Consider the following 19,253-nt stretch of genomic DNA (forward strand, 5'->3'; position numbering starts at 1 on the left):
AGCATCACAACCTGCTAAATTGATTTTTTTTTATCCTTATCTCTTAAAAGTTCACTCTTTTTTCTTTTTTTTTTCCTTTTCCTTTTCCTTTTCCTTTTCCTTCTCTTTTTCTTTTTCTTTTTCTTTTTCTTTTTCCTTTTCTTTTTCTTTTTTTCCTGAACAGAAATTGGTTACTTCTATTGACTTTTCATTACAAGAAAATGGAAAATGTTTTGTGATTACTGGAAGTAACCAAGGTAACTTCTGAAAACAAAACTTACAGTTCTACGTATTCCTTAGCTGAATGTATGGGAAAGCCTGCTGGAAATGTCTCTGTTTCCCTTAATGCTTAAGCTTAGAATTTAAATGGACACATGGCTAATATTCACAGAAAGATTTAAAATTAATTCTAGATAGCTGAAGTCAAAGTAAATAAAACTCCCCCTAACATGGTGTTCAGGTAACCAAGGATACAGGAATTCAAAGGTAAGATGTTACACATTTAACTATTGAGTAACACTTTCTGTCAAATTTCCCATTATTAGATGGGGATTAGATCACTTGCTTCTTTTAAATTAATCTGTTTTTTAACTACACCCTTTATTTAAGCAAAGATTTTCTTTTTAAACATTTTTAACTAATTTTCAACTTATAGTCTGGCTCTAAGGGCTTCTAGGTAAAAGAGAAAAGAAAAAAGAGAACAGTGTCTGCTTTAGACACGGATCCGAAGGCAAACCATTTGCTCAAATCAAGGTCATGCTAATCCATCCCCGTGGGTCCCACCCCATCTGCAAATTCAACTCTTCTACTGAACAATTCCTTGCCAGTGCACTGTAACAATGAAACATGCTGCTAATTACTGAGTTTAAATATCTTGACCTAGGCAGACACGCAAAGAATTTAAATGAAATCTCTAAAAGAGTAAAATCCACCTGCCAGGTCTCTCAACACACACATCCTGAATGTGTAACCTGTCAAAATACTGAGCCAGCCTTCATTAATTCCATCTTCTGTAATCAGCATCCTTCTATTACTCACAGCAGTTCTTCACTTAAGCTATTGTATAAATCCATACTCTTATGACAAATATTGAAGAAATCTATTATTAGTAGTTACCTGCAAATCAGCATCAAACTCATGTTTCAGGTAAGCATCTTCTGCAGCTTCAACAAGACGCTGGGAAAAAAAAAAAAAAAAAAAAAGTTTATTTTTTGAAGTAATAGATAGTATGTTAAATCCAGGAGTTTCTTCCAGTATTACAAAAAGAAAATAATTGTTTGAGAACCGTGTAATTCATCATCTCCACATGATATTTGCTATAATATTTCATTAATTCAGAAAAATAAATAAATAGAAATAACCTAAACACGGTTTTAAAAAAAAAGGATCAGAGTTTTTAAATCCTCAGCATCCATGCTTGGTGGTACAAAATTTTCAGAAGAGATCAACTACTAATTAATAAAGATAAAAATACAGATCATTTGCTCATTTTTTCCCCATCACAAGTGCTCAGCATCCTGCAGCTCTCACTCAGACACTGATTTTTAAAAAACACAAAATCACGTCAAGAGGCTTTAACACTCTGGACTTCATTTTGCATATAGATTCCCTTTGCAAATCTTTCTTAAAATTAAAATGAGAAGTATTTCCTAATAATGCTCTTGATTGAAAGCAACTTAAATAAAATGGAATTTCTTAATAATAAATCAAATATGAAAGATTAGAAAAACAGATGTGAGGTTCATTTACCTAGCAGATTTAAAGTGTTGTGCATACTACTTCAACATGGTGTATAAACACAACAAGAACTGTCTTCTATTACGGAAGTAATATTTACCAAATGACAGTAATTCAGTAGTACTTTTTCCTCCTTATGCTAAGAATTCTCTGTTGTATTCCTTACTACTATTATCTGAAGGACAAAATGAGGTTTATATTAGGACACAGCTACTTGAAAACTAATTCACATGGGGGTTTGCTGCAGACATTCTCTTCTGAAAAGAGATTACATCCTTTCCAGGATGTTTTACATAGGGTTTGTTACAGCTCTGAGTATTTCAACTCTAAACGCAACTCTTCCTGTGTTTTATTTAAACTAACTGGACATTCATGTATGTACAACACAAAATCAATCAGAGCATAAACAGTCACAGAATATTTTGATCCATCCTTATTCTTTTTTTTGTTTATTTTTGTTTTTGTTTTTTGGTATATCGGATACTGGTATGTATATTCATTTATTATTTTTTTTAATTGCAAAGCAAATGAACTCAAGGCTCTCATTCACGACACTTAATGGACAGCTGTGCACACTTCTGCTTCCTGTTTCAAGACAACACCTTTATCAAGTCTTCAGATATAAATCAAAAGGGAATCAGAATTCCTATCAATTGCTATAAAATTTACTATAATGAAAACTATGAAAAATATTTCTGGTTGCCAATTCAGAACAAACGGTCCAACAAAAACCTGAGTTTAAAGCAGGGCCTCATTGGTTCCATTTGTGTTCTCCAGGGTGTGCAGAGCCACAGCACACCACAGCCTTTCCTCCCACATCTGTCTCATCATACAGCTTGCAAACCCTCCGTCCTCTACTGGGCTCCTGCAGCACACTGCTCAGCAGCTCCCAGCAGGAAGGCTGTCCCACCTTTTCCTTCATTCCTTACTCCCATACCAGGGAAGCCAAACCAGAACTGAACTGAAAGGCATACTAGCTCACCTTCCTGCAGGCAGCTAAAAGTAAGCAAAGCATCATGACAGGTTGCGTGAAGGCAAGCCATGAGAAAATATTTTAAATAAAGTGTGAAAATCTATGGAATTGTTTCAACTGCTTCTGTACTGTATGGATAGTAGCAAAAATGCAACTTGCAATCTTTTTTTTTTTTTTTTTTTCATTTAGAATCAAAAAAAGTCCAAATTATTTTGGTAGGAAAGCCTGGGAACCATGAGGATTAAACAATTGAATAATTTCTGAAGCCCATCTTCAGTGTGTTAGTGACCTGTTGATGCTGTTTTACAAATGTAAACATCATTCCTTAATTATGAAGAAGGCACTTAATGTAATATAACTACTCTAATTCAATGCATTTCTGGAGATGTGTACCCCTTTATATCAAAACCATACTCATATTACTACTCTGCACACTTAATACAAAAGATCATGACTGATGAGTATTTCCAAGTGAAACGTAAACATAAATAAATAAATAAAGTGAGGAAAAAGAAGAGCCAAAAAAAAAAATCTTAATACAGAAAAGAATACATGGAAAAAAGTTTTTTCTTACTGTGCTGAAACACTTAGTCAACAGAAGAAAAAATATGATAGTATTTCATGAGATATCAATACCTAGTGGGCTAGAAAAATAATTCATAGTTTCTTATAAAGTTTGCATTGATCCCTATGTGTTTCAATTACATTTTTGCCTTAGTGAGGTAAATTTAAACCAAGATTTATCCCTACATGTTAGAAATAGCTAGAGAAACATAAGATGGGCAATAGTAGAAACATCTGGTAAGGAGGGCAGCACTGAAATGAAAAGTACGAACTGATACTATATTGATTTTTCATTAAAATGTCAGTTGTATTTGTTCTTTCAAAAAAAAAAAAAAGAAGTTATATGTACATCTCAACACTCTTTCAATGCAATATTCTCTATAGGAAACAGAACAACATAAAAGCGATCTACAGAAACATTTCCTGGGAGAAGCAGACACAAATGCTTCATCCTTAAAAATCTAATAGGAAAAATTAAATTTAGGTACACTGAATGTAGATAACACAAGCAGGTACTACATTTTCTGTGTAATAGTCCCTAGTCACAGGGTTTGCTTTAACTATCTCAGCACCATCAGAAAGCAGACTGTGAGAAATCTAGGACAGCTACAGAACAGGTAAACTACTAACAAGCTGAAGTCCACAAAATTACACATTAGTGCATATACACAGATGATATCAGAATGAATTTTTTTTTGGAGGAGGAGGGGGCTATTTTGCCTTTTTTTTTTTCTTTTCATGCAGAAGTTCCCAAAGGGATGAAGCATGATGGAAGAAATTTGTTAAAGCTTGGAGACAGAAACATGAAAAATATGTCATACTGCAATACTCCTTTTTTTTTTTTTTTTTTTTTTTTTTTTTTTTGAGGCCAACGAAACAATAACCCTTTAAAATATTTTAATGACTGAGCAGTTATCTAGCAATGATTGCTCAACACTTTGCATGATTAGTGATCCTAATTTAATACTTTATAATGACACTCTTAATACAAATGCCAATATATTTTCATTAGAGTAAACATACTCTAAAATCATTGCTGTAACAAATAAATGTTCACCAAGCTGTGGTTATCCTGAAGGGAGTTGTGAGTTATCTATATATTTTACATGGAATGAATTACCAATGCTCAATGAGCTATTTTTGGAGTTAAACCTTTTAAGACTTTTTTTTAGGAGCATTTAGCTCTACATGTTCGCAACATGCATGCACACAGAAGTCCAGGGCAGCATACAATCTTTGGATAAAGAACAATTTCCACATTCTATGGCAGTTCAACTGAAGCTCCCCTTGTTAAGGAACCAATCCTTGTAATTTTTTAAATATGCATAAATTTGAGAAAGATTAACTGACTTAGTTAGCATACCAAAATGAAGCATGGATACAAACAGGGCATGAACCAGGGAAGGGTACAAATCTCACACCCTCAAAAGAAATACCAAAACAGTCACCAAAATCAAAAGCCAATGTTGGATGTTTTTAGTAGTATCACAGTTAATGTAGAGAAGGCTGAGAGAATAAATATTTTTTTCTTCTCAATAACATAAAAAAAAATCCACCAAGCCACTTAAGATTAGGATAATTTTTTGACAAATATTTTAAGTTCAGTAAACTGATATTCCCAGATAAACTCTCATTCACGTTAGGTGAAAATAAATGCAGAGGAAAATAATTTTTAGGAAAAACAAGAAGAAAATAAAGCACAGGCTATCAATTTTAGCTTCTGAGAAGATATCTACTGTTTCCATGTTTCTTGTAAGGCTTTCAGCTCATTTTTCTTTAACTGTCCTTCATTAGAATCACATTTCCAGTTAGAATAAATAAATTAACAAGCAAAACAGAGCCTGAAACAGTTTGTGAGTTCCTGAACCACAGAATATCACTAAACCATATCCATAAATGCTGCCTGATGTTATATTCTTCTCTCTCTTCAGTTATCAAATCTTGAAGAAACACATTTATATTTGATAGTTTCTGTTCTCTTTTTTTGAAGGTAAACCAATTGCCACACATAAAACCAGAAATGCTACTAGAAATTGCTCTCTTCTCAAAACCAAACAGTTACAAATTTCAGAAAAGAACAGAAGACTGCTCTGCCTTAGCAAGATGCTTATCGGTACCAAGCTGGTTCTAGTTATAATTATTTGTCAATAACATAAATAGTTTATATTCCATAACACCAATGTGATGAAATTTCTTTTCAAAACAGCCAAAACTGCTATACTGGAATGTACCTAAACACAACACTATGAAGTAACAGAAAATGAAAGCTCTGCTCTCTCCATGGTAGATGCTCCTTTGTTCCATCCCAGCCTCACTGCTAACAAAGCAGCTAAGAAGCACAGCTTCAGTTCTGCGTGTTAAAATGCCACCATGTCAGCTGTCCTTCTACTTGCACATTATTGCCAAACTCTCTAGACTATGCCTCAACATTTCTTTCAGTACTTTATGTGAATCTTGCCAGTTTGAGTTGTTACATCTGCTCTGTGCTACGCATTGCACAATCATCATTTTGGGTCTATAACAATTTCATCCAGGATACTTCAGGCAAGGTTCAGTCAAGGGCCACTGATTCTGGCCCTGCTCTGATGGACATAACCATCAAAAAAAAAAAAAAATTGTAGACAAACCCATAGGAAGCTCTTCTATTCTAGCATCTCAATAAATTCAATTTCAACTAACAGGGAAAAAAAAAAAAAAAAAAAAAAAAAAAGCCTCAACCCAAACTATAATCTTTCATCTTTTCCCCATGGCATTAGATCTGTTGGAGATTCACCACCCACCCAAATCTTGTATACTTCTTCACAGTTGGTTTGAGATGTGGTTTGTAGATGAAAAACAATTAAAAGCTTTATTAAAAAATGGCACAAAGTCTAATCCCAGGAGCATCCTAGGAATACAACGCAAAGTTAATAATGAAAAACAACTGCATACAGAAAAAAAGAAAAAAAAAAAAGGGAACTTAAGTAAGCTTAAAAACCTGCCTCCCAGTGTTCTTTGTATGAAATTGTAACAAGGGCTTCTCAATCAAATTCAAACAAAATTTGTAAATAAAGACAGCAGGTAGGAAAATGAAGGAAAACTAGTCCTTTGAAAGATTTTCTTTCTTTAACAATTTGCAGCAATTATTTATTATTACATTACTGAAAGAACAAAACTAGAAAATGTTCTGTAGTGGAAAATACTGACAACTACCAAGAGTTACACTTTTTCAGATGAAATACTTGGTGTAATTTTAATAACCTTGTTATTGATTTGACCATCAAATTTAAGATCAAAGTTTATTCAGATCAAAGTTTATAATAATTGAGCTGTGAACATGCCAAGAATACTTCCTAAAGTGCAGCCAGATAACTATTTACAGCACAGTTCAGCAGGTGAGTAGAGTCTTGGGAGAGAAACCACAACTTGTTTTTCAGTCAGAGTAATTTTCTTCACTGGCTCCTTTGTTAGAAGCCAAGGTTGTGCATGTGGGAGCACTCAGTAACAGATTACCAAACTTTAAAAACATTATCCACGTATCTTCCTGTGACTTCCCAATATTGGGGTTCATTTCAGGAGTGAAAAAGGGATTTCCTTTTCAGGCAACCTGTGAGGCTACAGATGCTTTGAAAACTTCTGAAAAGTTTGGGCTGTTTTGGGGGGAAAATGAAAGAATAAAAAATAAAATAAAATAAAATAAAATAAAATAAAATAAAATAAAATAAAATAAAATAAAATAAAATAAAATAAAATAAAATATTTATTAGCTTGAAGTGTGTTTAGGTAATATTCTGGCATGGGTGGTAATTCTGCTGCAGTCAGAAACCAGAGTTCGGGGTTTGCTTCTTTTGTAGTTCATTTAGCAGAGAAGGTAAAGAAACCAACAGAGAATATTTTATGGTGTCCATCAGTTCCCTATTATTTTCTGTGCTTGAAAACAATATCATGTAACATGGTGATGAATGCAATGATGTGGAAACAGGCCTCGGTCTCACTATTTCATTGCAAATAGCTTTGCATGTGCTTGCCATAACCAGAAAAGCAGTGTAGATATCAGAGGCCAATGCTGACTTTAGAGGAATATTTGCTACCATCAGAAACACATGGATTTTTAGACAGGCCAAGAACATCCTTAAAATTTGGCTGTTTCCCCCCACACACCCCTCAAGATCAGGGCAGGGGTGTAAAGGGGAAAAATGGTTTCTTTTCAGAAAACACAGCAGCAGATTTTATTTCTTATTCTATTCTCCTCAATTACAAGTACTTTGAAGAAAATTCTATCATTAAAATTGCTGTTGCTGTGCTTCAGACACACTGAAAATTATTAAGCCTGTTATCTTGATATAAGAAGAGATCCTACTTCTCGTGGCTTAAGACAAATATTAATCTTGTAATTAATGTCATATCAAAACCAGACTGCTCTAGGACTAGTATCAAATTCCCCTCCAACTTACTGGGCAATGCTCAGTCACAGTGATGCATCAACACAACCAAAGCGTAAATTATAAATAAAGAAAAAATAAATTAAAAGCTTAAAATATGCAATTATTGTAAATAACTTCAATTATTCTCTTTTATTTATTCAAGACTTGCAGATTTTTGGGTTGATCATTGTTAGAGAGTTAGTTGTTTTTTTGAATCAACAAAGATCTTGGTTGGCAAAGAGCTGAACAGACAAATGAAACTGTAAATGGATTAGTTATGATAAAGTACATGAATCTCACATGTAGCATGACGGTGGTTAGGACAATTCTGGTGTAATTAGATGCATTTCTAACTAACTAGGTTAACACTACAACACCCTATTTAGTTACAGCATCTGGAGATTACCATGGAAGGAAGGCCACAGATGAAGAGGTAACATTCTACTGCATTCTACTGGGCTCAAAGGTGCACAAAGCCGATAAATCAAAAAAAAAAAAAATTACTGATTTTGTTGCTATCACATTATGCCTAACACAAAGCAGAAAGGAATCGTGCTAAATATGTTTTTCTTCTGTTCTTTTAATTTCGTAAGTCCCGGCCACCAAGGAATCAGTTCCACTCCAGGTGCAACCTGAGGTGGTTCCAAGGCTATTTAAAATTTGATGTGCCTGCACTGAGTACTGCAGTGCCCAGCTCCTTCAGCCACCTCTCCTGCACCTCATGGCCAAGGGAAAGATTCTTCACCATTTCACACCAATCATGTATTTATCCAAGGTTAGATAACGCTTTCAGAAATACCTTTACATAGCTTTTTAACTAACTCCACTTGCAATATGAAAGCTCCATTGTAATTTTTTGTTTTCACAACTGATAATTCACAACTGATACATTGCTCCCTTCCCCATAATTTAAAAAATTTATATTTTTTTCTTTGTGAAACACCTTCCGAAATCAAGGAAAGCTGGTCTGTGTGTGTACACAAATGCACATATATAAATAAGCATCTGTGCACACATCTCTCTCTCCCTCCCTAAGTACAGTGTCATTAGAAGCCTGTAAGTATCACCACGATTCTTAGTCCTGTCCCCTACACTGATATCATGAAATTAAAACATCTAATTCTCACATGTAACCCTCCACAGGTCACTCTTTCCAGCTGACTTCATCATGCTCCTCCTAGTGCCAGGATATCTTGCTGCATTTGAGTACTGTGTAAACTTACACAATGTCTGAGCAAAAACACTTTGCCCTTTGCTCTGACAGCTCTCAACACCATTGCTGGATGCTTTGCAGATATTGTTGAGAGAAGATTTGGGATAACTGTTGCCATGTGAGTTTACTGAATGCAAAATTCTCTATTGGTAGGATTCATCTTGCCTAACTTCAGCTATTTCAAAGTTAATCACCTCTCTACATAAGTTAACTAAATGTCCTCCATATGTAGAGACAGAAAACTCTGAAGAGCAGCTCATCCCATTCTAAAATAGTAAGATACTGGGAAGGGAGAACTTTGGAGCTTTTCCTTCACTCTTTTCTTTAATAGATGTGTAGCTGTATACAGCTGATGTTAAGGGAGATGAATCCTACATCGTATGTGCAACATAAATGGGCTAAAGAAACACAGAAATATTCCCATGCCTACTGAACAGGGGAAGGAGCCTTGGGGTAACACCTTGTCGTGACAGTTGTCTGGGGACTAGGAACCATGCTGAGGTGTTTCTATGCTATGCACGTGCAGAAGTGTCACGCAAATCCAACTGGCTGCTCTGTTCCCTCTTTTGGCTTCTCTCCTCACTTCTGCACTGAAGCTCAAACCCCCAGGTTAATTCCAATTCAACTTGCAATCTGTGGTCAACTTCAACAAAATCAGTTATGATATACTGTCTTTCAGTTGCCAATCAGACACTGACACAACAACAACAAAACTGCAAGATTTATTACTCAAAACAAAGGACAATTTCAGAGTTTGCAGGAACTTATTTCCATTGCCTCACCCAACACTCGGTCACAACACACTGAGACTTATCTTCACTTTCAAACCCAGCTGTTCACAGAGTATTACTCACACTCTCTCAAGTCAATTTGACTGTTATTGACTTTCCAGAGGGTCAGGATTTCTGTTGCTGACAGATTAAATTAAATATTTTTTAAAAAAAAGAATTTAAAATGAGAAATCGAATTTGAACAGGTTTTTTGTTTTGCTTTGTTTTGTAAAAAAAAAAAAAAAAAAAAAAAAGTGAAGTACAATGAGAATGCTCTAAGCTAGATATTAAGTTTAGTGTTACTGGGAAGATGTAAAGAAAGCAGTAGTTCCTGAAGTAAGCACAGCAGGCAAGGTAAGTTTGAAACTGGGATACAGTGAGGATATCGTATCAAGTGTTCCACCTCTCCTACCAACTATCCTGAGAATTAAAACAAGTATTAGTATTGTTATATTTCTATAGTTTTAGAACAAGTACGTTATGCTAGAAGCTTCAAGCACTAGTGCGGATGACAAAGCCAAACTCACAAAAGCCAGGAAGTGCCAGAAGGGAGGTGCCTTAGTTCAATGCCCAGTAACACTATGCTGTCGTTATTGATGTGATAGTGCATTGTCTTGTCCATATGATTTTGCTTGGTTAAAACACTGATACATACTGCCTATGACCTTTGCAGACCTCACAGAGTGATGGCAGTAGCCATCTGTTTCTATATGCACCAGCAATGGCCTTTGCAATCATTCACCTCAGGTTATGCAGGCACAGATTCAATTGCCCACTGAAATATACCCACTTCTGCCTTCCAATAACCACAGTTTAATCCTGTTCCTTTCATATCTGGCCACGACCCAGACCTACTCCTATTTCTTTCCTTTCCCTCTTCCCACATCCTAAGTTCAGTATGCTCACATTATGTTCCCCAAAAACTGAGTTTTTTCCTACTATTCTCAACCTCTTCTCTAGCATTTACCAATTCTTCCTCCTCCTCCTTCATACCAGCCTTGGCTTCCACACTACCAAACATGCTCTTCTTCATGACCAGTCATTTCCAGGCCCTTAACAATAACTCAGTCCTAACTCTGCCAATTTACATCTCCATTTTTCCCTGTTCTCTGGTACAATTGCATTGCCCCACCTAGAACATCTTGTACCATGCATATTTTTAAACCCCAGCACATTTCAATCTAGTTTCCTCTGTCTCCTTATACCACTTCATTAACCTCCACTCTCTTCTCCTTGTTCCACTAACTTCTTCAGCCTCTCCTAAACCCATCAGACTCCTCTTGCTGCCAACACTCCCATTTTCCAGTGTCCTCACCTGAACATAGACAAGAGAAGAGATCTCCCCCCTTAAGTCTCCTTAATCTCTTTTCTGTGTTTAGGAGGCACACAGTTTCCACTGCCTTCTAGTGGCTTGAGCTAAAATAAACTAAAGGTCTGATCAACTATGTTCTTGTTCAACTATGTACTGAAAATCACAGTGCAAAGAATTTTCAGAAACTTTACTTACAGATAGCTATGTTCTGATAGGTTTCTAATGACCATATGTCTCTATGTGCAGATTTTCCAAATGATAAGTTGATCCAGCTGGAACAGATTTTCAAAGAAAGCCTTGTGTCAAGGCCACATCCCTGCCAATTTCAAGGTTTGGTTCTCAAGCATAGAAGTGTTATAAAATCTTAATGAAAAGAACATCAGAATTATTTTAGAAAGAGTAAACCAATGTATTCTGCCTAATTTCTTTCCTGGAAACAGCTGAAGTGCAAAGATAAAATTCCAAGCTTTTTTTTTTTTTTTTTATCCCCTGAAAGCAAGTTATTTCTTCACAGAGCAAAGACCATACTTCTTCACTCTGAATACTTGACTGGCACTGAATATGCTAGCATTAATTACAAAAGCAACTTTCAGACTAAGAGATAATGTAGTCTTTTCATAATTTTGTATACTCTGGCAGCTTTAGTAAGAAAAAAAAAAAAAGGCTGCATTTGTGACTCTGGTCACAAATTTATTGAGCTGATTAATCCTGTGATCTTCTGCCCACGCTTGGTAACTAGCAGTTGGTACCATGTACCTAGAAAGACTTTCTCATATGCTATGAATTAATGCTGAAGTCACAGAAAAATATAGGGGGAATCCTTTTTCTAAAATGATACTTATATACAGATTTAAAAGCCTATATGTATATGCACGCACACACAACAACTGCTTCCTAGGCATACCTTTTTTTCTTTTTAAGTAGTTCTTTTTGCAATAGTTTTGTTTTACTTTCTTGAGAACAGTATTAAACTGTCCTTGTAATTAAATGAACATTTGCAAATTCCCAAACCCAAAGGAAATGCTGTATTGCAAAGTCAAAATCTTATCTGCTTTACTTTGTTAAGGGAATTAGTTCAATTCCAGGGGGTTCTTTGTTTTTTATTAAGAAAAGTCTTGTAACTCTTACTCTCCTAGTAACTAAAAGATTGCTATACTTTCACCTCCTAATTAGTTTTTATCAACTGTTTAGCATTTAATTATCATATAGTTTTATTTGCAAAATGAAATAAAACATGCAACAGCACTTCATTTCCATTGTCTGACACATGTCAAGATTTTGCTGTGACCCACGGAATTAATCTCATATTTCCATTTTTCTTAATACTTTTCCTCCTGATGTTCCAAGTATTTATAAATGCATTTGGGGAGCAATATTAGTCTTCACATAGCTAATTAACATGCAGATTGTGACAAGACTGTAACCAAACAAAAAACAAAGCAAACAAAAAAATCACCTTACATTTGCAGATGCAGTGAGTAAATTGTAATAATAGCTTTCCACTTAATTTGGATTATAGGACAGTAGCACAGCACCACCCCAACACTGCAGGCAAGGGTTCCCCCATCAGCTGAATGACTCCCTCACATGCCACCACCACAGGCTTTCCACCACATAGGTATCTACAACCAGCAACTCTGCTCCAGCCTTCAAACCCAATACAAGGACAAAAACATCAAAATCATTATCATTACAAGCATTTTTAACTCCCACACAACTGTGATCCTGAGAAAGACCTTTTCCCCAACAAACAATGAAGCCCTAAAGGCCAGTAAGTGCTGATGCTCCTGATCTTCTGTCTTTCCAATCTAACCTACACGTGACAAACAATAACAAAAATAAGGCACGCAAAAAAGGGAAATTGCCAATTAGCTCTCTGCTTCCAATACACAGGTATATTTCCCATGTGTTAAACCCTTATTCTGTGAACCTGTCTACACTTCGCAGGCTGAAGCCTCTGCAGACACCTTGATTTTGTGCACTGCAATAAATCTGTAATGTACATTGGCAATAATTTGGCCACAGCCAGATATGAGAATGGGCAACATTTCCTCTGGCTCAGTGTTTGTATGGTGATGGCATGAGACTGCCTGAGGTAAACATGCAGGGCCAGTCTTAGGTGTCACCTCCATGTGACCCCACTGATGCCAGTGAAAGAGTTTTATGATAAATGACATCTGTTATTACATCTGTTGGGCAATCTCTCTTGAAGACTTCTGTTTTATACTGGACTTTTAAATTTACTCTTTCATGCCCTTTTAACAGTTACAACCCATTCAATAGTAATAAAAAGAATAATAAATTGATTTACAATATCTGCCATAAGTACGTAACACTTTTGACATTTTTTACAACAGAAAACGTAATTGTTTTTTTGTGCATCAGGATACAAGGATGAGTCAAATATGACTAAGTAATTAGGCTTTCATCATAGACTGTAGGAAAAAAACAACAACATTGAATTAAATGATAAAAAACACTTCTATGTAACACTAAAATGTTCCAGAACGAGCTCTCAACAACTGTGTTTTTTTTTACTGTTTCTGATACATGACAATCCAAATGAGCTATAAGACCCCAATTACACAAGCAATAATAACTAGTAATTAAAATTAAAAAAAAAAAAAAGACAGAGTAATGACTTCTTACATCAGAAAATTTATCTATTGTTTACTGTAACTATTGGTAGAAGATCTGAAACAAGAATTGATTGAGAAGCCTTGGGAGAAAGATTCAGTATAATATGATAGTTCTTCATGTTCAAAGTACTCTACAAGCAGTACCTGAGTTTCATTACACACATCAGTGCTCTAAGTAAAAAATGAGTAAGATACAGCATTGCAGTAAAATTACTCGCCCAGCAGAAGCTTTTTGAGTAGCTGAGATCACAATTCATATTGATTTTAATAGATGAACCTGATATGTTCCAATACCTACTGTCAATAAAATAATTTCTCTAAAAGGAGATATTTCCTTTTCACATTCAAAACAACATATGCAAGAGAGCAATAGTTTATATTGTCCCTTATCCTTGTATGCAAGAAATTCATTTAAAGACCTTGGAAATGTGAGCTCTCGTCAAAAATCTGTTTGCAAATTGCACGCTGGCAATGTCTTTATCTGACTGCTCAGATATGAGCCAGACTGCTCAAGTACGATCAAATAACTTCTATCTGAACGCTTACACTTTCTTACCACTGCAAACAATCAAACAATTCATAAAAGTTCAGCTTCATCTTACCCTTTAGAAAAGGAAAGCAGCTTTGCAGATATGAGAGAAAGGTTTCTCCCCACTTAAAGCTGACCCACATTTTAGACAAATTCAATTTAAAGGTCATGCTTCATGTTCTTCTCCAAAACAAGTCTTCATTAGCACACATGGAGGTTCACGATCTCTCTCAGCTACTCCAGGGAGCATGAAGGTACAGTTTGTTCAACTTAATGACCTTACTTCTCACAGTATGGTAAATTATGTCTTTTTGCATGATCCCTCTTAGTGTCCCAAAATCTTTGCATCTGACTATGCACAGCTAGCTACCAATAAGCAAAGAACCGTTACCATTACTTAGGTGAAATGACAAGACTGTGCACTGTGTCATTACAGTGTGTCAAACGTGTAGCAAATCTGAATTATACCACAGCTACCACAAAGACCTGAAATGTAGAGTTGTCTATGGCAAGTGCCATTCTTGGTGTTTATCATCAACACTGATAAAAATAATGAGAAATAAGATTTTAAGAACCCTCTAAATTTTCCTCTGGCTTAGTTCCACCATACAGCAATTCATATCCTAGTTTCTATTAGACAAAACTTCATATTTTTTCAAATTTTCCCCCAGACTTGCAGATTTTTCAACTTTATAATTATTCAGTATTCCTGTAAAATCATTTCCTATTTACAAAAAAGACTAAAACAAGATTTTTAGCTTAGTGATATGGTTTAGTGGAGGACTTGTTAGTGTTAGGTGAGAGGTTGGACTCGGTGATCTTGAGGTCTCTTCCAACCTAGAAATTCTGTGTGATTCTGTGATTTTGTTTCAATCTCCCTTCTCACAGTGCTGTTAAACAAAGAGTACACGTCTGGAATTTTTCTAAACTTAGAGATAGAAATAAATAAAGAATGTAATGGAATTCAATTACTTGATGACACGAAAAAACAACTGAAGTCTGACCATCACACAACAGACTTAGCCCTGGAGTTCTTTCTCTACATCTACACTATTACCAGATGCAATATAGTGTGTGTATAAACTTCATATTATAAAATCATATAGTGTGTGTATAAACTTCATGTTTACAACACTCTACAGCATAATTTCATGTCTTTGAGGGATAGATTTTTCATGACACAAATCAGTAAGTGTACAAAAGTTTATCAATTTATAAACTCCAAATATTCCAAAATTCTTAATTCCAAATTCATATTTTTTCCTAAATATGAATAAATAAATATTGTTTTCCTAAACTCTTTTTTTTTATATGATAAGCATCTTGTGTCTGGAACAAGATGGAAGTTTCTGGAAGAGTAACAAGAGTAACAAGAATTTTTAATAAAGGTAAGTACCATTTTCAAGGCACTATCTGCATATTATTTGATATGATACATGTACATATGATTTCTATATGCATATATATAATATATAGAAACCACGTATACCATGCATGTATACAGGATGCATATATAAAATGGACAGATTTATAAGAGATTTATAAGAGAAAAGCTCAGTCTACTAGTAGTTCCCACTCTTCTCTCTGGTTCTGTATAATCTTCAACTTGCTTATGAGCAGTTTGCCTACCACACTCCTGAACTGGAAGTGTTACACTGGTAAATTTGTCACTAAGTTTTTTACTTCTCTTCACTTATAACTCAGTAACATAAGGTCATTAACAAATGTTGGCATGCTACTAACTCTCCTAAGCTTCCTAGACTACTCTGATATTTCCTGACCTAACGGGAAGAAATCCTTGCTTTAGTTTAGGTGTAATAGAGCTCACCCTCCCCATAAAAATAAATAAATAAATAAATAAATATTCACACAGCCATACAGCCTGCCTGCCCTGAGAGCAGACTGGCACCTTTACAGCATTTGACTCTCAGTGAAGAGGTGCCAAGATGATGCCATCTGAACAGGGAGGGTTTTTCCAAGTTTTGTTCTTCCTTGATCAGTTAGAGACACAGCTTTTTGCATTCAAAGCCCACCCATCCAAACTTACAGCAAAGCTGCTCAAGTGGAGTGAAAAGAGGAGGGTTTGGTGCAGGCGGGTGGGTGAGCTGACTGGGGCCTCAAGGAGACAGTGAGCGGTAGAGACATTAGACATTTGCCCACAGCTGCAATTGCTGCACAAATGCTGTATATATCATAATAGCACTAACTTGACTGCTCTCAAAAGCATGCTGCAAGGTTTACTTGTAACCATAAAGACAACAATGGTCTCACATCAAATTCTAGTTACTTTCTAGTCAATGGTTTTAGTATTTTAGCTTTCTGTATATCTATCTACATACAATGGTTACAAAGGTAGTTAAATATGATTGCTAGTGTTGAATCTTTCTAAAATTATTTTTTTTCTACTTGATACCCTCCCAAATCAGCGGAGGAAACACACACACACACCACTCAAGAGAACTACTGATTATTTAAAACACAAAATGTATAACAATTTTTTTTTTTGCAGGTCTTCAACAAAGGCAATCTCTTATCATCAGACATTTTTACACTAATTTGTAAGGAAGCAAGCTGTGCTTCCTGGGATCTACCTGAACACTCGGAGAGGAAAATCAAACGTTGCACCATGAATGTTTGTCTACTAGGTGCATTATTTCTATGCATTTAACTGTATTGATTGATGAATGCAGCAACCTACTGATCTAACATGCCAGATCATAATAACATCTCCAAAACCAAAATTCTTAAAGCACCGAATCTGAGATGTAAGTAGTTTTGCTCATTAGCAGTCTACTTGTGAAGTGCTCTTTCCCCATCACTGCTCTCTTTCAAGCCTAATAATTTAACATTCCACTGTCAAAATACAACTATAGCTATGTCATCCTTAAATTTTCAAATGTATTTTTTCCTCTGTCTACTCAACAAGTAATTTTTATTATTCAGGGTAGGAATAAATTATGGTTGACATACATAACATTTTCTAGAAATGAAACAGCACAGAATTTGGGGGACAAAGACTGCCACCTTTTGGCTATAGTCTATAATAAAAAGTCTGTTTTCTTATGCAAATTAATAATGCTCTAATAAATATTTTATTGTATTATTTTAGTGACTTATATCCAGAAAAAAAAAATAATAATAATACAGGGTTCAACTGAAGGCAACCAAAAAAAAGGTACCTTCAGAACTGCTATATATATAGTGCAAGGTATCTTCATGTAAATCTGAGAAATCAGAACTTGATTTTTTTTGTGTTTTTTTTTTTTCTGATGGTCACTATGATATTCCTAGCACAGAATGTTGAATATTGCACAAAGAAATCTCATTTCTTTAAAGAAGGAAGACACTTTTTTTTTTTTTAATGTACAAGGATTTTTTATTTTTTTAATGTATAAGGATTGTCTTTTCTGTGTAGCACTGATTTAACCTTTGAGTAGTTCTGCTCTATTCATGAGGTCCGAAGAACTAATAGATATCATAATGCAAGTAATATATTGCCAACCCTAGCTGGTATTTCCCATATTTTCAGTGCTTGATCTTGGAAACAATTTCTTCTTTTAATCCAAGTATTTGGGTTATATTTTTATAGCTGACAAAGGGGTAAAAAATAAATAAAAAAAAAAATTACATCCACAGTTCCAACAGAAAGACCTTTACATCACTGTTTTGCCATTGGAGCAAAGTAACCATAACAGCAGAAGGCTGGATAAGCATCAGAAAGGGAGAGGACAAACTGGATTTCCTAGCAAATGGATTTCCTAGGCATTTGCTGATGGCATAGGAATGATCAGGAGTGAGTTCTCACTAGAATTGTTTAATCGTGCTTAAAGACATGCCCAAGAATGTCCAGATGTATCCAGAAATCACATTAGTACCAAAGCTAAGCATACCCTTTACTGCCTATGGGCAAAAATAAAAATAATAAATAAATAAAAATTAATATCTGGATCCAAAAGGGCTTCAGGGAACCACCTTAACTCATGACTTCTACCTTGACAAAGCAAGGAAAAAGGCTATAGAATCTATAGAAGTCTTTAGAATAGAATCACCTCCTTTACAGGCAACTTAAACATGGACAGAAACATGCACCATACGTGTAAGAAACATGATTAGAGGTGCAAAAGAGATAAGAAATACAGAGGGCAAAGAAGGGTCCAGAACAAGTGACAAGGAGAGGGCTTGAGAAAACTTTTGAAAGCTTGTAACTCAGAGTGAAAAGCCAGAACACGTGCATAGGCAGAAAAGATGGACTAAAAGTACTAATAAAGCAAGACTAATTTGTAAGGATGTCAATATATAATTAAATCACATTAATAAGTTAAAGAATGAACACAGAAATGCAGACACATTTATCTTTAAAACAAATGCAATAATAGGAAGATCAAAAGAGCATTTTATTGAGCTTCTCAATGCTAAAATATACAAAAGCAAACAACAATCAGCCTTTTTCCAGACAGCGGAGCCATTTGTAGAAGAATAAAATTCTGAAGAGCTTCAAGAGGCAATTGGAATACTGAGGAGTTACAAAAGCACCAGGTGTGAGTAATCTTGCCAGTGAATTATCAAGAACAACAGGGGAGAAGGAAACCAAATACATTATGGGACTATTTGATTGGTTTGAGTTTGAGGAAAATTTTCAAGCATTAAGAAATATATATGCCATTTTAAAATTAAAAATATTAAAATTTACTCAATTTACAGGGAAGCAAACTGACAATGCTGCATTGAAAATCAGTTACATTGTACCAGCAAGTTGTTAAATTTGTGTATTTCTTATACAAATGATAGAGAGGGTTCTTTTTACTTATGTAAAAACTAATAAGCTATGAAACCCAGGAACTTGAACAGAGCTCTACAGCTGATTGTAAAAACCAAAACATCCTCATAATTAATAGCCAGCTCTAAGTTGAGTTGTATTGAAAACAAGTGAGCAACTTCATGCCATATGGAATTTCATTGATTTCATTGAATTTCAGTGGCATAATTCCACTTTTAATAGTGGGAGTTATGAAAGTAGATGAAGTATAGCAAAGCACAGCAGGGCCTACTACCTGTTTGGCACCGTAGCCATTCTGCACAGATGGAAGAGGGATATGGTACAGGCTTCCACATCATGCAATCCTTTGGAGCAGTA

The 19,253-nt window shown here is 35.1% G+C and overlaps 1 protein-coding gene across 1 annotated transcript in view; it reads right to left on the bottom strand.

Moving 5' to 3' along the window:
• Nucleotides 1-19,253, bottom strand: part of CACNA2D3 (calcium voltage-gated channel auxiliary subunit alpha2delta 3) — a gene marked incomplete at both ends in the record, with an annotated part of 463,508 nt that overhangs the window by 327,502 nt on the left and 116,753 nt on the right. Inside the window, one exon of the mRNA XM_084292978.1 lies at nt 1,096-1,155. Within this exon, the coding sequence (XP_084149104.1) occupies nt 1,096-1,155 (60 nt within the window). The remainder of the gene's footprint in view (nt 1-1,095; nt 1,156-19,253) is intronic.

The sequence above is a fragment of the Netta rufina genome (assembly GCF_964035555.1).
Source record: "Netta rufina genome assembly, chromosome: 10".
Lineage (NCBI taxonomy): Eukaryota > Metazoa > Chordata > Aves > Anseriformes > Anatidae > Netta > Netta rufina.